Source organism: Zalophus californianus, chromosome 16, assembly GCF_009762305.2.
Source record: "Zalophus californianus isolate mZalCal1 chromosome 16, mZalCal1.pri.v2, whole genome shotgun sequence".
NCBI lineage: Eukaryota > Metazoa > Chordata > Mammalia > Carnivora > Otariidae > Zalophus > Zalophus californianus.
Genome location: NC_045610.1, coordinates 47,430,307 through 47,449,811, shown reverse-complemented (window position 1 = coordinate 47,449,811; position 19,505 = coordinate 47,430,307). Strand labels below are relative to the sequence as shown.

Here is a 19,505-nt window from a genome sequence, read left to right as displayed (position 1 = left end):
TTCATTTTTTAGTGTTAAAACAGTCTTTAGTTCCTGAGATAAACCCCACTTGGTCATGATGCATTATGCTTTTACCATTCTAGATATAATTTTTTTTTAAGATTTTATTTATTTATTTGAGAGAGAGAGAGATCACAGAGGCAGAGGGAGAGGGAGAAGCGGGCCCACCGCCGAGCAGAGAGCCCAAGGTGGGGCTCCATCCCAGGACCCTGAAATCATGACCTGAGCTGAAGGTAGATGACCTGAGCTGAAGGTAGATGCCCAACTGACTGAGCCACCCAGGTGCCCATCTAGATATAATTTTTAATAATAAATTAAGCAAACATAAAAAAATCAGGATGATATGAAAAAAGATACATTTGAGAAATGGCAAAAGCTCTTGGAGATGTGTAACCAAAATTTAAAAATTAGTAGAAGGGTTAGAAAATAAAATTGAAGAAATCTCTTGGAGAGTTGTAAAATAGGAGTGAAACAAGTATAAATTCATTCTAGATAATTCTAGAAGTATAATTTATTAGGAATTTTATAACATGAAAACAGAGAAAGTGGAGGAGACAAAATTATCAAGGAAATAATACAAGAATATTTCCCAGAATTGAAAGATCCAAATTTCTACACTAAAAAGGCTAAGGTAGGGGAGCCTGGCTGGCTCAGTCGGTAGAGTATGTAACTCTTGATCTCAGGGTCATGAGTTTGAGCCCCACGTTGGGTGTAGAGATTACATAAAAAAACAAAATCTTAAAAAAAAAAAGGGTAAGTGCAACTGGTCTAGAAAGCAACTAGTCTGGATCGTAGCAGGGGGATGGAAAGCCTTGGAAAGGCAATCTCTAGGAAAAAATCGGAATGAATGAGTTCGAATGTATGGTAAAAGATATTGACTGATAAGATAAATAGCAAAGATGTAGCACTTGGAAAAAGTTAGTAATAGCTATGTGGGAAACCAAACAAGTAAAAAAAGTATGAGTCCATTATCGACTCTAGGAAAACAAATGGCGTACAAGAAAACAGATGTGGTCGTCTTTGTTTGCCTCAGCTCTGAACCATGTTTCCACAGTCATAACAATGTAAATGTGGACTATTGATTCAATTAAACATTATGCCAGAATTGTGTTGGGAGAATGAAGGCAGGAAAGTAGGGTGCAGGAAGGTGATGTAGGAGAGCTTGGTCTTCATCTACCATAGTAGAAAGTTAGTAGATAAATGTCTAAAATGGATAAGTCATGGCCATATAAACATTATTTAAGAATGATAATAAAAAGCAAGATAAACAGCCAAGAGAATCGAAGGTAATTGCTTCTGGGAAAGGATCAGTGGGGAATTGGGTCAAGAGAAATTTAAAAATTAAAGAAGAAAACCATATTAATAACAAACCTGTCTTTTCTTTTTGAGATTGCAATATTTCTGAAAGTACTTGGCCAGTTTTATTGTCAGTGAAAGGTTCTCTAAACCAGTCTTTAGAATCCAGAAATTTATAGGTCTGCTACAGTGCTTTGAGTGGTAGACTCATAGCAAGTTTTTGTTAATCAAAAGGCATTTCTGTAAAAGGAGATTTGACTAACCTGTTTCTATTTTCCTTTTAGGTTTAAATTTTTGAAATTGAAGTAGGTCTACACATTAGGAACTCATGTCTTTTCTTGTAAGTAAACCAGAGCGAATTAGGGTGAGTGTTTCTATTCTTCTGGCTTTACTATTTTTATTTTCTGTAAAGTGATGTGTTTTGACAGATACTGTAGGTGTTTTTTTTATGTGATGTTCAGAATCCTATGTAAGTGAGGCATGTAGGAAGTAAAGCAGATATGGCAACCACCACTCCTGAGAAAAGAGCTTGCAGGCAGAGGCTGACCAGAGACACCAAATACACCCACCAGCTTGACTGGTAGAGAAGAAACGGTTGCTTATTTTATGAATATCACTCATACAAAATTAAATGAATCGATGTCCCTTTTCACTATAGATATGTAATTGCTAATAAGCTGCCTGTTTCCTATGTATTTTCAATGAGTTTGTGTGTTTTAAAAATCAGGATCAAATTGTCATTATTGGAACACTTTTTCTGAGTATAATCGTAGGTTTTCATTAAAGACTTTTTGGACATGAAAAATGTTATTACACCTGAAAACTTTACCAGCTAAAATGACCTCAAGAACAAATACTGGATTTAGCTTCTTTATAAGCTTCCATGACTTCATAAAAGAGCACTGTATTTTATTTATTATCAAGTATTTATTTCTAAATGCAGTAGTAATTATTTGAAAATTCTGTAACAAGGAAGAAGTGCTATATGACACATGAACATACCACTTTCTTTAAATATTAAAGCATATGTTATATTTTGTGATACAGCACATACTATTTTTTTACACCAAGTTTTTTATTTTGGTTTTTTTTTTTTAATTTAGAAAAAAATTGATATAGAGAAGACAAAATGATGTTATAGTTCCAATTCATAACCAATATTATGCAACTTATTTCTGAATATTACTTAATATTCTTTTTTCTTGTGTTTGTGTATATAAGAATAATTTATACTGGAAAGAGTAGACTTCACTGTTAAGTAAGAGGAAAAACAGACTCTCTCCTTAGCCTGAACTCTGCCTGGTGGAAAGAATGCCCCCAAGCCAAACTTGAACACTAGTCCTTAAGTGAAATTCGATCTTGATTCCATTACTTTTACATACGAGCTTCTTTTCTGTGTCAACCTTGCCTGATTCATGTGAAACCAGACCACTGATCAGTATTAAGGAAATCCAATACTCATTTGAAATGGGATAGTAAAGTAAACCATGATTGGTGAAGTTAGTGTAGTCCTTGTAAACCTGGTAGAAAATATAAGTGGTGATGTCTTTAGAAATCCTAGTGGATGAAAGAATATGCAGCTATTTTCTTTTACAAACAGAGGCTGTGAAAAACTGTTTCATCTCTATTTTCCGTATTATGAATTCCAGTAGCATTTTTCACATTGGCATTCATGATCCAAAGCATCTGTAATAGACAGCCATTGAGTGAGTGAGTCAGATGGAACCAGAAGGTAGTTTTATGTATAGGAAGGACAAAAAACCTTCTTCATTATTAGGGCCAGTACTATGTTTCTCATCTGTCTGTCAAATTTAAGAATTATTTATCAAATTAGGCAAAAAAGAATAGAGAAAGGAATTAACCTATTGTTTTCAGTTGATTTAAATCCAGGATTCTTTTTAAAATTGTTCCATAAAAATGCATCTTAACCATACTGCATGATTCTGTTTTTGTAGTTTATTTGTCTAATGGCTGATAGCTAATTTTTTGTGGCTTGGAAGAAATACTAATTCTCTTTGGGGTTTTCCTCTTTAGCGGTGGGTCTCGGAAAAGTTCATTGTTGAGGGCTTAAGAGATTTGGAGCTATTTGGAGGTAAGTACAGTATGGCATTTAGCCATCACTTCAGGGTAAATGACACTACTCTTGTTGACTAAATCAATTTCTAGAAATTAGCAATTGTAAGGGCAAGTGTAAACGACAGTTGTTCTATTTGTTTGGCTCCATTTTGAACCCAAGGTTTCCCAAAGATTTGAGGACTCATCTGGCAGTTGACCTTGGCCTGTCTTGATTGTTAGAAAGTCAGTATTTACTTAAAGGCATATTTATTTCTTCTAAGTATTCGTCCAGTTGAAAGACATACTCTTAAAGAAAAAAAACTAAGTGTTTAAAAGCTCTAACCTTGAAAATTTTAAAAATAAAATGATTAGTCAGAACCAAGGTAGCAATGATACAAAAGTTCTGGTTTACTGATCAATCTAGTTGACTCATCTTTTCATGGTAGAAATTATGAGACTTAAGAAGTCTTAAGGAAAAAAAATCTGTCAGGACAAAAATACTGACTTCCTGTTGTAAAATCCACATGCTGATTTCAGAAGTCGTAACCTTGCCGTTTTGAGATTTGACAGGGCCAGGCATTTGCCTTTGATTCTTTTCAAATTGAGCCTTTTTGAGAACTGCCATCTTAATTTAAGGCAAAGAAAATTCTTTTCTATACAAATAATATAGTAGAACCCCATTCTTTGCGTCTGAATACCAAGACACTCTCTTTAGCTAAAGAAAAAAGTTATCAGATTGAGTGCATTGGTTGACTGATCCAAACAAAATACCCTCAGATAGACTTAAGTCATTGAGAACTGAAACTTGTTAGTTACTAGGTGATACCTGTTATATTTATTTTCCTTAATGCCACTCAAAGACCTTCCAGGGGAATATTATTTGTTATGTTTTAGACAAATGAGAGTTTAGAAAAATGATGAGTTATTTTCGTTTTAGTTCTAAAGAATAAAAATTAGCTGCAGAGTAAAGGAAAAGCTAATGGAAAAAAAAAAATACTATATTCTGGTCCTGTTCTGATTTTCTTCTCATCATTAATGGGAATACCATGGTTTAAAAGTAAACATTGGCATTGATAAAAATTGAGTTGGAGGAGTCCAGTTTACAATTAATTAGTTAAAAATATTCCAGTATATGTGAATTGAATTAAGGATTTTGGTTTCAGCGTCTTGAGTGTAGGATCTCTGGAGGTCTTTTGACAATTTCCTAGTCTCTGATCTGAGGGGAGTGAAGGGATTGTTCTGTATATTGTTTACAGCTTGAGGAAGTATATATTATCAAGTTTTATACAACTTAGAATTTGCCTTCTGCTTTACACAATTGGACTTGATTTCCTTTTATCTATTCAACTTGGCTTCTTACCTTTAACAGACTGTCTTAAGCAAATGCACCTGCCATTTGTGTACCAGAAAACTAATGTCCAAAGCAAAAAAAAAAATCTTGTTTTGACAAACTGAGGCTAATCTACTCTGTAGCCAGTCTCCTCTAACAATACAGTTGGATGCTCTGATTTCTAATTTAAGATATTTGGAAATGTGTTATCATTCCAATACTTTCCAGTTAAAAATCAACTTTGATGATTTTTCTCACTTTCATAGAATGATGAAAATAAAAAGTACAGATACAGAATTTATCTGATTTAAGGGAAGAAAGTTATATCAGTTGTCCTTTGCTTTATTTGTTTTCACCTAGAGTAGCAGAGGGTCAAAAAACCGTTGCTTTATTTGTATTCAGAATAGAATGCATGTGACTGGAGAATCTAATTGGGTAATGGTCCCACATATGTTGCTGTATTAAAACCTTCTTTGCCTTTTTTTTTTTGAAAGCCTATTTTCAAGTCCCTGCACTTTCTGGGAAATAGCCAGCCATCTCTGTAACTTTGTAATGAATGTTTTGTTCACAGTATAAGACTCTGAAACCAGCCTATTGAAAGTAACCTTGTGTGCTGATGGAAAGTAAATATAAGACTAGAATTATAGCAGTTGAGTTATAGTTGCCAAAGAATACCCGAAGAATACCCAGAGAATAGTAGCCTTGCCATGTTTTGAAGAGCCAGAGATTCATGTTTAAAGCCCCACCGATGTATAGCGTTTTGACTCTGGGTCTCTGTGTGCGTGCATGTTTGTACGTGTGTGTGTGTTCATATGTAACCCTGCGGGCACTTTTTACCATAATGACTCTTAAGTCGTTTCCATAAAGAAATGTAGTCCTAAGTGCAATAATTGCTGTTGTGAATGTGGATGTGTCTTCTGCTAAAAAACAAAATGCCAACAATCAATTTCTCTACTCCAGAGCAGCCTCCGGGTGACACTCGGAGAAAAGTAAGTGACTTTCTAGGCTCTAGCACTATGGCTGTTGCATGGGGATGACTTCTTGTGGAAACTTGTGTTTTTGGTTGGCTTATTATTGTATGTTTCTGCTTACCTCAATGAGTTTTATTTGTAGTGTAATTTTTTACTTGTGGAAATTCAGGTTTCACCCTGGAAAGATTTTGATGTGTACCTTGGAAGCTGAAAAAGTCTGAGGCACTTTTTGTCTCTCTCTTGAGGATTAAGGTCTCCTCCTCTTCTTGACACCCTACCAGTCCCCCACCACCCTCTCCAAAAAAAAAAGAAAGAAAGAAAGAAAGTTTCAACAATCTACATGTGGTTGTCTTTTAGTGGCCAGTGGTACTACATTGTCCATCCTTGGTCTATTGCTAATCAATTTCAGTCCACAGAGATCATACAGAGCTCTACCTAGATTATAGGCAGTACCTCAAATCTCCTACCTTAAAAACAAAACCCCACATTAAAAGGTACAAAACAGAGATGCATTTTTTTTATTGGCAAAAGTTGAAAGACTCCTGCCCTGCTTCCTAGTCTTGTAGTTAATTTTACCAAAGTAGGTAACACCAGATGTGCACAGTCTACCAAGCTAACTTTTGATAATGTGAATCAGTGTCTTATAAAGAGAGGGGATAAGAACCCTTTTCTAAATAGACTTCTTAGTCTTTTCAGATGATAGGCATCTGTGCCTTTTGCAGGCAGCCCCACAGTTGAAGGAGGGTGATGTTGACTAGGAATTTCTCTCTGAGTGAAGCTTTGGCAGATCGAAATATGTTCCAGTCAGGGGACTAAAAAACATTCCCTGTACCATCAGTTAGATATTTCTCCTGAATAGAATGCCCATTATGTATAATTTTTATATTTTCACAGCTGCCGGTGTTATGCCAAGAGTTATCCTGTGTGAAACCTGGTTGGGGGTGGGGTGAATATAGCATTTCACAAATATTGTCTTTGTGTGCTCTACTGTACTTCATCTTAAACTCTTTAAACAAAGTTATTTAATGGTCATTTCTGGCTATCAGTAGCTTATGTATTTTCCAAACGCTTCAAAATGAATAAATGCTTTTCCTGGTGGGGGAAACTAAGAAGCTTTGCTAGAATTAGTTTCTCTAGACAATTTGAGATTGTACATCACACTAATACAACTGTGCCATGCTGTGTTTAAAGAGAATGGACTAAACATTTCATCCTTTTCATCTGAATTTTGGCCTTTTCTAACTCTGGAACAGTATACTGAACTAACCCGCCTCTCTTGTGGCAATATCAGACCTGACCTCTTCCTTTCAAAATACTGTCTTTGTTTGTTTTTCTAAATAAAGGTTGGTTTCTCTCTGAGTTCAGACCTACAGAACATCCACAAACTAGAACTTGCCCATTTTAGGATCATTGCCAGTGAGATGGGGACAGCAACCACTAGACTAGTTCACCTCATGCAATTCCTGCTTGCCAAGAACTCACATTCCCAATTACCTAAAGAATTTTATTTCCTAAAACTAACACTTTTGAGTCATTTTCTGTAGTCAACAAAGATAGTAGAAATATTTGCCAACTTACTACCTAATCATACCAGTAGTTTACTACATCATTTCCTACCTAGGCTCAACAAGAGTGTGTCTTTAATGTATAGCCTACTAGGCAGTATGTCTTCTCTGCACTTGTAGCAAGGAAAAGGGATATAGGTCTTAAAAAAGTATCTGTCAGTAGTTTTTCCCAAGGGAGTTATTTAAAATGCATTTAATAAGTACTTTCATCTCACAACTCCAGCTGTCCTTCATAGTCTCTTTTTCAAATAGAGAAATATTAAGGAGTTTGCCTCGAAAGGAGAAGACATTCAAATATATAGTAGTTTTAGATTTGTTCTCATTGGGACTATATTGCTACCTGCTAAAAAATGCAGTCCTTTCTCACAGGCAGGTACCAGATTCTGATCTACAAAGTGCCCCTAGTAACAAGGGATCTAGTGAGTGTGTTGCATGAGGGCAGGTGTTTCCAGTCTAGGTCAATATGTTGAACTCTGTCTCTGGTGGAACTGGCTGGTACATGTTCCCTACTCTTCTCTTCAGCTCAAGGCAATGACAAGGTCATGAGCAGGAGACTTCAGTTTAAACTGGACCCATGTAAACCTGTTTGCATGGGTTAAGTATAGCAAGTCGGGGATGTGGGACAGGGTGAGGTCATTAGAAGTGGGCAGGGGCTGAATCACGTGGATCCTCACAGGCCAAAGTAGGGGCTTAGGGTCTGCAAGCCACTCCCTGGGTTTTGTGTTAACCAATGACACCGATTTTACTGAGGAGTAGATTAATACTTGAGAAAACAGGATCCGCAGAAGAACAAGAATAGGTGCCGAGGGTGAGGGGTAGGAAGTTAAGAGGATGGGACTCAAAACTAATAGAGCTTGCAGCTTGTCGGTTCTAAACACATGGTGAGTTGCCACTTCAGAGCTCCTGGTTTGGGCTTTTTGCTCACATTTTGTCCCTTGGTTGTGTATCTCTCACCTGTCTGAGGCACTTGGGACGTAGTAACCATTATCTTAGGATTATTCTGAAGACCAGACAGTGTCAAGAGGCTATAATGGCTATCGATGATCCTAGAGTTTGTTTTCAGAGCATTTGAAAACACGGGTAACTGTAAAAACCAAAATCAAACCAACCTTAACTATTTATCGAGCTCTTCTTAGGATTCTGTTTTCTTCGTTTTCTCTGTTGCATCTTATGTGTTGAAGGAGAGTGACCAAACAGTAGGCAGAAAAAGAGGGAGGAGAAGAGAATTCATATTAATTGAATACGTACGAGACACCAGGTAGCGCTAAGCTTTTTACATTTTTCATCTCATTTAATCACCACAACAACCCTATGAACTAGGAATTATTCCGCTAATGAGATAACAGAGATCCTAAGAGTTTTGAGTGACTTCCCAGGGTCACAGAGCAAGTGGTAGACCAGAGTTCAAGTTCTGGCCCTTCAGCCTATAGTCTTTGTATGATATCATTTGTCTTACTTAAAATAGCCTTCCCCAAATTATCTTTTCCAAAATTTAACAAAAGGTTTTTGGGATGCGTAGATTTGGGAAATGCTAGGTTAAACAAAGTTAAACAAGTTTCCTTACTATAAAACTTGTCAAAGCCTTTATATGCGAGCACAGCTTTATTTTTTTTAAGATTTTATTTATTTATTTGAGAGGGAGAGAATGAGAGATAGCACGAGAGGGAAGAGGGTCAGAGGGAGAAGCAGACTCCCTGCTGAGCAGGGAGCCCGATGCGGGACTCAATCCTGACACTCCAGGATCATGACCTGAGCCGAAGGCAGTCGCTTAACCAGCTGAGCCACCCAGGCGCCCTATATGCGAGCACGTCTTATGATTCTCCATGAGAAAGAAAATGTTGCATTTTCTCGTTTAATTGAACATGTAAACTGTTTCTATGTGTTAAACTGCCAAGATCAGTGTTCCAGGGGGCCTACTTTGGGGAAATCTTGCATTAGAACAACCCAGTAGAAAAATGGACAAGAGACACAAAGAGGCAGTTTCACCTAGGAGAAACCCACATGGCCGATAAATACATGAAAAGATGTTCAACTTCATTAGTAATCAAGGAAATGTAAATCAAACCCACAATGACACTGGCAAAAATTAAGTCTGATTAAGTGATAGAGGAAAATGGATCAATGAGAACATACATATGATGCTGGAGGGAGTGGAGATGGGTATAACCATTTTGGAAAACAATTTTGCATTAGTCTGTAAAGTTGACTGTTCCTTTACTCTGTAACCTAGCAATTCAATTTCTGGGCATAAGCTTTAGAACAGCTCTTGCATATACGCATCAGGAGACATCCAAGTGGGTTTCTAATAGCACAGTTCATAATAGCAGAACCGAAAACAACCCAAAAAGCCCATCAACACTGGAATAGATAAACTGAGATACAGTCACAAGATGACTATTACACAAATGGGTGTATAGCATGGCTAAATACAACAATATGGATGAATCTCAGAAATAGAAAAATTGATTGAATTAGAAATTTGCTGACAGGGCTCTCTTTTGCTTGACGAGATTCCTCTTACTGTCATAGTTACATGGTGCAAGAGGAAGAACCCCACGTGGTTTCTTTCCCCGTTGGCAGCATGAATTCTTGAAACCAGATGTGCTTGAAACGTCAGGGACCCCCAGCAAGGCAATACCACTGTGTCAGAACATTCTGAACTCACTCTCTTCTGGCTAGTTGCCGAGGCAGGGGCCTCTCGTGTGTTCACAGAAACCTTTTCCTACCTAGCGCTCAGCTTTAGGAATATAGCATATGAAATTTGAGCTGGCCTAAGGTTCTCCATTTCAGTAGGACACACATCTGAAGAAAGAGGATCCAAAAGAAAGAAAAACGTGGCCCCGAAATCATGCAAATACATTTAGGTCTGGAAGAAGGAAACAGAGCCTTTTGAGCTGAAGGAAGAGCTGTTGGTCTACCATTGATTTTGCTGGGCACTCTTCTTCCGGACCTCAAAGGCCAGAGGTGTGATGCCCACATCCTAACTAGCTGGAGTCCAGCTTCATTTGTGGCAGGAACAAGGAAGCAGGTCACTTCCACCGCCTGGAATGAGACCCGACAGCTCTGTTCCTTGCCTGCAGCCCTATGTGTTGGCTGGGGTTTTTGTTTTTGCTTCACTTGGAAATATCAGAGAATAATTGGTCTGGGCTCTTGGTTTGCTAAAGAGAGGACTTCTTATGGCCACATTTTGCCCATAGCAAGAACCCCCCCCCCCCACTTCTCCATCCCCCTTCTCTTTTCTAAACATGGCTTTCTTCAGACATCCTTTCCCCAGATAAGAATTTCATGGTTTTTAGCAAATGAGCCAGTTGTTGGGAAGGACAAGCAAATCAACAGTCGACTGAAACTGGGCCTGTCCCCCACCCCCATTCCTAGATGGTGCTCACACTTACTGGCTCTGATGTTAGAGCTGGTGACTACATTGACCATCTGGTATTTCACATTTCTCATCGAATAGTGCTGGAACAATTTCTTTGACCCAGAGTCAGAATTTGTATGTTTAGATGCCAGTCTCCTCATGGGTCTGAATTACCACCTCCCACTCCCATCCCACACCCAATATTCTCTTACGAACCTATTTTTCTTTTTCTTTAGACCAATGAGGCGAGCTCAGAGTCGATAGCATCCCTCTCTAAACAGGAGATCATGAGTAGCTTCCTGCCGGAGGGAGAGCGCTATGAGCTACTCACCGTCATAGGTAAAGTCCAGGGACTGCCATTCTTGGGCTCCAGGGCACCGCCATGGTATCCTCTGCACCCCCAATGAATGTGTGCCAGAGGCTGTCAGCTAGTTAGCAGGAGTCACGGTGACAAAACAACCTTTGGTGGGTCTCCTTTGCTCTCGTCTTCCAAGTATGGGAAGAGAGATCATGTTACCAGGAGAGAAGCTCTTTCGCAATTTTTTTCTTTTTTGCTTGTACGATTCTGATGCCCTGGGCCACAGTCAGTTCAAATGGTTGGCTGAGAAGGAACTGGTAGGAGACAAATCAAGAGATGTCAGCCACGAGGGTAACAGTAGTGACAGTTTTAACTTGAATCTTCTTTTTAGATCAAGTCTCTTTAAGGCAACCTTGGTTGCTGTTGTCCTTGTTTATGGCATTCCCCTTTTCTTTTAGGCAAAGGATTTGAGGACCTGATGACCGTGAATCTAGCAAGGTACAAACCAACAGGAGAGTACGTGACGGTACGAAGGATTAACCTGGAAGCTTGTTCCAATGAGATGGTGACATTCTTGCAGGTAATGAACTGTGAATGGGGCACTGGAAGGGTGGGCTCTTAGTTCCAGTAGTAATCACCAGGCGTCTCTTACATTCGTCTTCTGAAAGCAGCTGGCAGAAAACAAATGTGGACCAAACCGAGACGTTACAGAAGCTCTTCATGAAAAGTCATGGGCATCTGGCAGTAAGGATTCTATAAAGCTGCTTAGGCCAATTTATAGTCCCCTCTTCTCCGAAGACTGCTTTGTGGCTCATTTATTCCTTTATAATTCCTAGAGGCTAAGTAACTTGCCCGTGGTCACACACAGGATTCAAACCCAGGCAGTCTTGTTCCAGATTCAGGGCAGCCTGCTCTGCTGCGACAGCCATCTGCTAGCTCTCATGGTCCTAGTGGCCCAAGGTTCCCTTCTGTTGGAGAGGCAAGTAGCTGCCCTCCTGTTAAACAGGAAGAGACCACAGATCTAGTAGCTGGCCAGGGACCGGACTCACCGTCACTGACGCAGGCTTGCACTGGGAACCCGATTCAGGGCCTGGGTCAGGGTATTTTCAGCGGCAGACATGCAGCCTCTCCCCCTGCTTCATTCATAACGTGTCTCCGAATTCATGCTCATCTGATGGTGCTCTAATACCCACCCATTCATGTGATCAGAGTCTGAGGATGGAACCGAAAGTCAGTCCTGGCTTAGGTATTTGGGAAGAAAGATATCTGAGTTTATTCCAGAGCATGTTGGACTTTTTTTGATTCTTTTTTTAATTATTTTTTTAAAGATTTTATTCATTTATTTGACAGAGAGATAGAGAGAGAACACAGATAGTCAGAATGGCAGGCAGAGGGAGAGGGAGAAGCAGGCCTCCCGCCGAGCAGGGAGCCCGGTGCGGGGCTTGGTCCCGGGGCGCCGGGACCACGACCTGAGCCGAAGGCAGCCACTTAATGACTGAGCCTCTCAGGCGCCCCTCTTTTTTTTAATTCTTTGGAGCAGTGGACAGGTAGAAGGTATTGCCTCTTTGGCCTTAGCTCATGTCCCAGAGGCCAGGACTCCGGAGTTTCTGTAGTTCTTTTGTCCAAATGTACTTTAAAATCCCATAGGTCTGACACTTTCCGTAGCTGCCCTCTCGATCCCAGGTTGCTGGAGAAGTCCCTTCGGATATCTAGTAGTTTATCATTTGCCCTCTGGTGCTTTGTTTCCTTGTTCTATCGATTACAATACTTTCCTTTATAATAGGAAAACATTTTTTGTTTTCTTATCTTAAAGAGTTCTGTGCCTTGGCCGTTGAAGTGGAGCTCAGCTCTAAGCGTATTGCTTCCTAAGTCTTCAGTCAGCAGTTGGTTCTCACCGTTTCCGAGGTGGCGAGCTGGGACCCTCTAGTGTGTTGTTTGCGGTTTCCCTGTGGGTGGGGAATTTTTCTTGAGGCTCCTTAAGCTCGGCTGGTGGAGCCAAACTCAGGCAGAAGCTGGCAGAACAGTGCTGGCCTGCCTGTGGAGACCGCAGAGCCTGGCTTCTCTCCTCTGGCTGGCCACCGGCGTAGGCTGCTCCCAGGACTCTGAGAAGAGCTTCTGGAAGTACTAGGTCCCCATGTTACTCATGCCGTTCCACGCCCTTGATTCTGACTTCCACTTACCATTGCTTTCAGGGGGAGCTTCATGTCTCTAAACTCTTCAGCCATCCCAACATCCTGCCATACCGAGCCACCTTTATTGCAGACAATGAGCTGTGGGTTGTCACATCATTCATGGCGTATGGTGAGTGGGACAGGGGTCCTGGCAGAGAGGTGTTCTGAGAGCGCTGTTGTCAGCCGGCTCACGTATGGTTTCCCTTCTCTGTTACCCTTCCCCCTGCCCCCACAACCGTTTTCTTCAGGTTCTGCCAAGGATCTCATCTGCACACACTTCATGGATGGCATGAATGAGCTGGCGATTGCTTACATCCTGCAGGGGGTGCTCAAGGCCTTGGACTACATCCACCACATGGGATATGTACACAGGTGCATTCTTAGGCATAATCACCCTTTCCAAGAGCAGGGATCTGGGCCCATGAGCCCTCGAGTAAACAGTTGACTGAAGTTAGCGAAGTCAGAGTTTAAACCAAGGCTCGGGATTCTGTCCTTGCCTCTGACTTGGTAGAAAGAGCATTTAGTCTGTCAGTGCTGACTTTCTCTTTACTGAGCAGCTTGGTCCTGAATACTGTGTGAGAAGAACATCTAACATGGACCTCTGCACTGCCCCCTCCTTCCTTAGAGCACCCAAACCGGTGTATGTGCCCCAAAGTCTGCCCTATGCCGAGGGGCTAGGGGGAAGGCAGGTTGCTGAGTATATGGTGTCAGGAAAAGCAGCTCACAGTAGGGAAGATAATGAAACCGGACCCCTACCTAACTCCACAAACAAAGGAGCACTTCACATGGCCCCAATGTCCGATATAAAACTACAGACTTAGATAGAAGGAAATGTTTCTGTGACCTGAGGCATCAAAGACTGTCTAGATATTTTAGAAGCCCAAAACATAAGACAAAAAAACTGATGGATCTGACTATATCAAGATTAAAGATCTCTCCAATGAAGGACACCATGAACAAAATTAAGAAATGGTGACAGCGTGCGAGATGTAAGCTTTGTCTAAAACACGCAGGAGATTTGTAACAAGGAAATCCTGCGCATCAACAAGAAAAGGACAGGAAAGCAGTAGAAAAAAGAGCAAAGGGTTTGAAGTTTATAAGAGAGGAAACCTAGAGGACCAACTGTCATATGAACAGACGCTCAGAGCTAACAATAATCAGAAAAGCAAATTAAAACAGGAGGCTGTCACCCCATACACCTGAGACGGGTGTAATGTGGAGGCTGGATGAGGCCCAGTGTGGTGCGGAGGTGGGGTCTCCTGTCTGCAGAGCGGAAGATGGCCTGACACGGCCAGGGTCACTCGGGACTGGGACCATCACTGGCGCTCCAGGTGGACACCCCAAAGAAGCCCTCGTACGGGCCCCTCGGGGTACTTGTGGGAGTCATCGTTCACATCCATGGGGGTTAGAGGCAATGTTAGCAAGAGAGTGGATGAGTAAAAGTGGTAGAGCCCAGCCCAGGGTACAGGTGGCAATTGGGAGCAAAGGTTAGTTGTATGCAGGTGGCAACACAGATGGATCTTATAAAGAGCACGGAAGGGTGAAGGAAGAATGGGAGGCGTAACACAGCACCGTCAGGTAAATTGGAAATATATGCACACAAAACCATGCTACACTTGACAAGAATACCTACAAACAAAAAGTACAGATTAAAAGCATAGATGGTAGGGGGAGCAGTGGTCCGTGAGCATAAAAGAGAACTTTAACAAAATGTAAGGAAGCTTTAAAATCTGGTGATGAGTAAATTGGGTCATGCTGTTTTCTCTTTTCTCATACATGTGTAATAGATATAAAAATGTGTTTCTGTATAAATGGCATGAACATATACATGTGTAAAACACACCCGGACGCTGCCAGGGAGAGAGCGGACTGGAGCTAGTATGTGACGATCAAGGTTTGCGGCATGAGGGGCTCCTGCTGCCCCATGACACCCTCTCTCTGCCCCCACCCTCCCAGGAGTGTCAAAGCCAGCCACATTCTGATCTCCTCCGATGGGAAGGTCTACCTGTCTGGTTTACGCAGCAACCTCAGCATGATCAGCCACGGGCAGCGGCAGCGTGTGGTCCACGACTTTCCCAAGTACAGTGTCAAGGTTCTGCCTTGGCTCAGCCCGGAGGTCCTGCAGCAGGTCGGTGGACTGAGTCCCGAGGAGCCCCCATCCTTCACCAACTCAGCTTCCCAAGGGAGCCTTTGGGAATTTCCCGGGATGGGGGTGCTTCGCTTCTGAGTGGAGTAAGGGGTTCCACCTGTCGGCAGGTGGGCCCGGGGGGCCTCTCAACGTGGGTGTTAGGGGCCCATTGCAGATGGTGTTGTTCTCCTCTCTGGGGTCCCAAACTGGACCTAATGCTATTTCAATTCCCTTCAGAGACCTTCCCATCTTACAGGAAGGGTGAGCATTCTGGAAATATTTGGTGCTCTCCACATCCCTCCTCTAAGCAGGAGCATGGGGCCCCACCCTTCTTCCTGCTTGTTACACAGCATCAAACATTCCTTCCTTTAAAATACCAGCTACTCTTCGGTAGTACAGGCAAGGAAAGTGGGCCGGATTGGAGACAGGCCTTCTGTTCCTCTCCTTGGATGTTGCCCCCGTGACCTTCTCTTCTAAGAACAACCAAGACTACAAATGGAGTGATCTGTGGCTTTTTTTCTCCTGACTTAGAATCTTCAGGGTTACGATGCCAAGTCTGACATCTACAGTGTGGGCATCACAGCCTGTGAGCTGGCCAATGGCCATGTCCCCTTTAAGGATATGCCTGCCACCCAGGTGAGCCTGCAGCCTGGTTTCCTTCTTGCCTGCCCACCTCATGCCTTCCCCTGCTGTGGGAGGGGATCCCAGGGGAGGAGAGCCCAGGAGCAGGCCCACTGCTCACCGCTGTAGGGCCTGAAGCAGGAGTGCAAATGGAGGCCCACATGCCATGTGTCTGTTTAGATGTATAAATCAAGTTAACACATTTTTATAAATTTATAAAATACATTCTATCCTCCTACCTTGATAAATATACCTGGAAGGCCCGTTTCTAATTTATAGTTCTCAGACTTCTCAGGTTCTGTGCTACCACATTCTGGCTGATACCTTTGGAACCTCTGTCTATAAGTTCCATTTCTTTTCATGCCCCTTACAGCAACTGCCCTTTGGCCACTCCTTGGCACACACAGCCAGTGGCATAGTGTACCTTTGGGAGACAGACCAGGGGAGAGGCTTATCCAGGCCTTATCAAGTCCAGGAAGCAGACTTGGGATATTTGGTCAAGGATTACCTGAGTCCTAAGTACCTGGAGCATGATCTAGAACTGGGAGGGGGTCGGAGCAGGCTCTGAGCAAGCCTCTCCCTTGAACCCACAGATTGCCCTACAGGAAGAGGGGAAGGTAGCGAATGGCCAGAGGGGAGCTCTGTAGAGCAGAGGGGCCAGGGAGTCTTCTGGGAGGAGGTGACATTTGAGCCTTGAAGGCAAATAGGAATTAACTGTGTGAAGAATGGGAAGTAGAAGGAAACTCTTAGGCAGAGGGAACAGCATGTGCAAAGACCCAGAGTCAAGAAAGGACAAGATCTGGGGAAGGGCGATAGTTACAAATAGCTGAAGTACAGGCGCTTCCAGGGGGCTGCTGGGTGATGTGGCTGGAGAAGGAAGCCAGGGCAGATCCTGAAGGACTTTGTGTGCCATACCAGGGCATTTGGTTCCTGGCCCAAAGCATGTGGAGAACTGCTGACGGCTTTTGAGCCCAGGAGCGACAGCCTCAGATACATTATTTTAGAAAGATCACTACAGCAGGTGGATTAGACCTAACAGACTAGTTAGGAGGGTATGGAAACCTACGTAAGGAATCTAGAAAAATCTAAGGCCGTCACAGAAAGGAGCTCAGGAAAAGTGAAAGGCTACGTGAGGTGAACAAGAGATATGGATCCAGAAACAGCACAGTCCAGTAGCACTTTCTGGGATCGTGGGAATTCCTTATCTGTGCTGCCCAGTATGGTGGCCCCTGGCCACCTGCGGTTGTTGAGCACTGACAGTGTGGCCAGTGAGACCGAGGAACTGAATTGTAAGCCAAATTTCAATTCACTTAAGTATAAACAGCTACACGTGACTGGGGGCAGAGCCTTCGAGGTTTCTGGCTTGGAAGTTCACGAGGACACCCGTAAGGACAGCAATCCCCAAGGTGGGGCTAGTTTTGCACATGTGGAGTCCAAGGACTTCGGCCCAGCCGCCGCAGCTGAGCCTGCCCCAGGCACATCGCTGCTGCACAGCCTGCCACAGCGACAGCCCAGGGCCGGGCAGGGCAGGGCAGGCGCCACATGCCATGCCCCTTTGGACGCACCTGGGCACCACAAACTGGGGCCAGGCTCCAAAGAAAGTGACCTGATGGCCGCCTTCACCCTAGGGTGAGGGCTCTATGGTTAAAAGGATGTGATGATGTCTTATAAATGGGAGAGGAGACAGGGAGCCCCTTCCTTGGCGGCCATGGTTGGGGTGCATTTTCGTAGGCCCTGTCCTCCGCACTTCGGCCTAGCTAGGGTATGGCTGCTGAGCCAGTGGCCCGCATTGCTTTGAAAAGTTAGACTTATCCTGCTTCTCTTTTCTCTACTCCCCCCAAACTACTTTTGTATTTTGGGAAAAGTGTATCTGTAAAGAAACTCTATAGACCTCCCAGTGGGCCCGCCCCCCTCCAGCCCAGGTCCCGGCTCTGTCCTCCCCAGATGCTGCTGGAGAAGCTGAACGGCACGGTGCCCTGCCTGTTGGACACCAGCACCATCCCTGCCGAGGAGCTGACCATGAGCACCTCGCGCTCAGCAGCCAACTCTGGCCTGAGTGAGAGCCTGGCCACCAGCACCCCCAGGACCTCCAATGGCGACTCACCATCCCACCCCTATTACCGCACCTTTTCCCCTCACTTCCACCACTTTGTGGAGCAGTGCCTTCAGCGTAACCCAGACATCAGGTATTTCCTCTGGGCTGGGAGCGGGCTTTCAGGGGACCGTGGGGGGCTGGAGGGTCAAAGGCCGAGTTTGAGAGGATGCATCTGTCCTGTAAAGGCCTGGGTTCCTGGAGGAGCCCCGAGCCCCTGTGGCCAGAGGGATTAGCACAAGGGTTTGCTAAGAAGCCAGCCTGGGTAGCTCCGGCTGTCGTTTTTGGGGGCTGCTGAGGGAAGAAGTAGAGGATGCTTGAGGATAAGGTATAAGCAGCAGGGTGTGGAAAGTCTGGGGCACAGGGGTGATAGTGGTCTCTCTTCCCCTTTCTCTACAGACCAAGTGCCAGCACCCTCCTGAACCATTCTTTCTTCAAGCAGGTAAAACAGCACTTTCCCAAGGCTCCCTGGGTGGGTGGGTTGGTTTTTCTCGCCTGTGCATCCAACTACCCTGCACCTCCTTAGCCTCGGGGTCCTCTTCCCTTTGAATCCGAGAAATGGCCATGTTTCTGAAGCCCCTTAAAGGCACTGCTCCTTCCTCTCATAAAGATTTTTGGCTCTAACAGGCCAACTGTCATGCAGCCACTTGCCCCATGGTGTCCTGTGACCCAGAGCAACAGGTTCCACCCCCAACTGTCTCTCCTTCCTCAGATCAAGCGACGCGCCTCAGAGGCTTTGCCTGAGTTACTTCGCCCTGTCACCCCCATCACCAATTTTGAGGGCAGCCAGCCTCAGGATCCCAGTGGAATCTTCAGCCTGGTAACAAACCTGGAAGAGCTAGAGGTGGATGACTGGGAGTTCTGAGCCTCTGAAGGATGTGCACGTTCTCTGTCCCGGGACACGTGAACCCCGGGGGCCCTTCCTAAGGGCTGGCCACATTCCCACCCTCCTGGGTGCAGATTGGGTAGAAAGGACATTTCTGCCACGAGAGTTGGCCGCTTATTCACTGGGAGAGAAATTCCTGGAGAGAAACCTCCTTTACTGCTCCAGGACTTCGAGACACCAGGGAATCCCAGCAACCAGTGATCAGAGGCCAGGAAGCTGACATTCCATCCTGGGAGCTCAGGCGACCTCTTTGGAAGGAAGAGATGCTGTTTCCTGGAGGGCTGAGGGCCAAGCCCAGGGTTTGACTCTTCAACCCAGGGGACTGTGTGACTTCCTCTTTTCACTCTTGCTGTCCTACCAGGCTGTTCCATTCTCTTCCTCTGCTCTCAGATCCTATAGGTCCATGGAGGGGCAAGCAATAAGCAACCTGCCCCCCACCCTATCCCCAGACCTCGCCCTAATAATTGAAGGGAAGGGCATTTTTTGTTAAGCACCAGGTTAAGGCTGGGGCAGTCCCTCCTTATCCCTCTCATTGCTTGGACCGCAACCCCTAAAACCTTCCCATAGTTCATCTGTGTGGTTCATCCCTTTCCCACCAAGAGTCCATCTTACTGCCTCCTGCCGGCCACCTTGAGGCTTTCTCCAAGGCCACAATGTCCTGCCTAGCCTGAGGACTTAAGTCCTTATGCCGCTTTAGTTTCATTACCAGAACAAATTAAAATTTTTGGAGAATC

The 19,505-nt window shown here is 43.8% G+C and overlaps 1 protein-coding gene and 1 long non-coding RNA gene across 14 annotated transcripts in view; one reads left to right on the top strand and one right to left on the bottom strand.

Moving 5' to 3' along the window:
- The window catches only part of LOC113908106, a 19,966-nt gene extending 11,082 nt beyond the window's left edge, over positions 1-8,884 (bottom strand). The window contains exon 1 of the long non-coding RNA XR_003515358.2: positions 8,327-8,884. This is a non-coding gene — a long non-coding RNA (uncharacterized LOC113908106). The remainder of the gene's footprint in view (positions 1-8,326) is intronic.
- Positions 1-19,505, top strand: part of STRADA (STE20 related adaptor alpha) — a 27,024-nt gene extending 7,519 nt beyond the window's left edge. For 2 of the 13 annotated variants that reach the window (XM_027568080.2, XM_027568079.2), the window contains 12 exons: positions 1,581-1,636; positions 3,331-3,388; positions 5,642-5,670; positions 10,812-10,914; positions 11,332-11,453; positions 13,066-13,174; positions 13,293-13,416; positions 15,001-15,172; positions 15,704-15,808; positions 17,738-17,979; positions 18,285-18,327; positions 18,598-19,505. In XM_027568080.2, coding sequence (XP_027423881.1) covers positions 1,625-1,636; positions 3,331-3,388; positions 5,642-5,670; positions 10,812-10,914; positions 11,332-11,453; positions 13,066-13,174; positions 13,293-13,416; positions 15,001-15,172; positions 15,704-15,808; positions 17,738-17,979; positions 18,285-18,327; positions 18,598-18,750 — 1,272 coding nt within the window. In that variant the 5' untranslated portion in view covers positions 1,581-1,624 and the 3' untranslated portion in view covers positions 18,751-19,505. Of the gene's footprint in view, positions 1-1,580; positions 1,661-3,330; positions 3,389-5,641; positions 5,671-10,811; positions 10,915-11,331; positions 11,454-13,065; positions 13,175-13,292; positions 13,417-15,000; positions 15,173-15,703; positions 15,809-17,737; positions 17,980-18,284; positions 18,328-18,597 lie in introns of all 13 variants that reach the window. The other 11 variants (XM_027568078.2, XM_027568077.2, XM_027568090.2 and 8 more) reach the window with 6 other exon arrangements.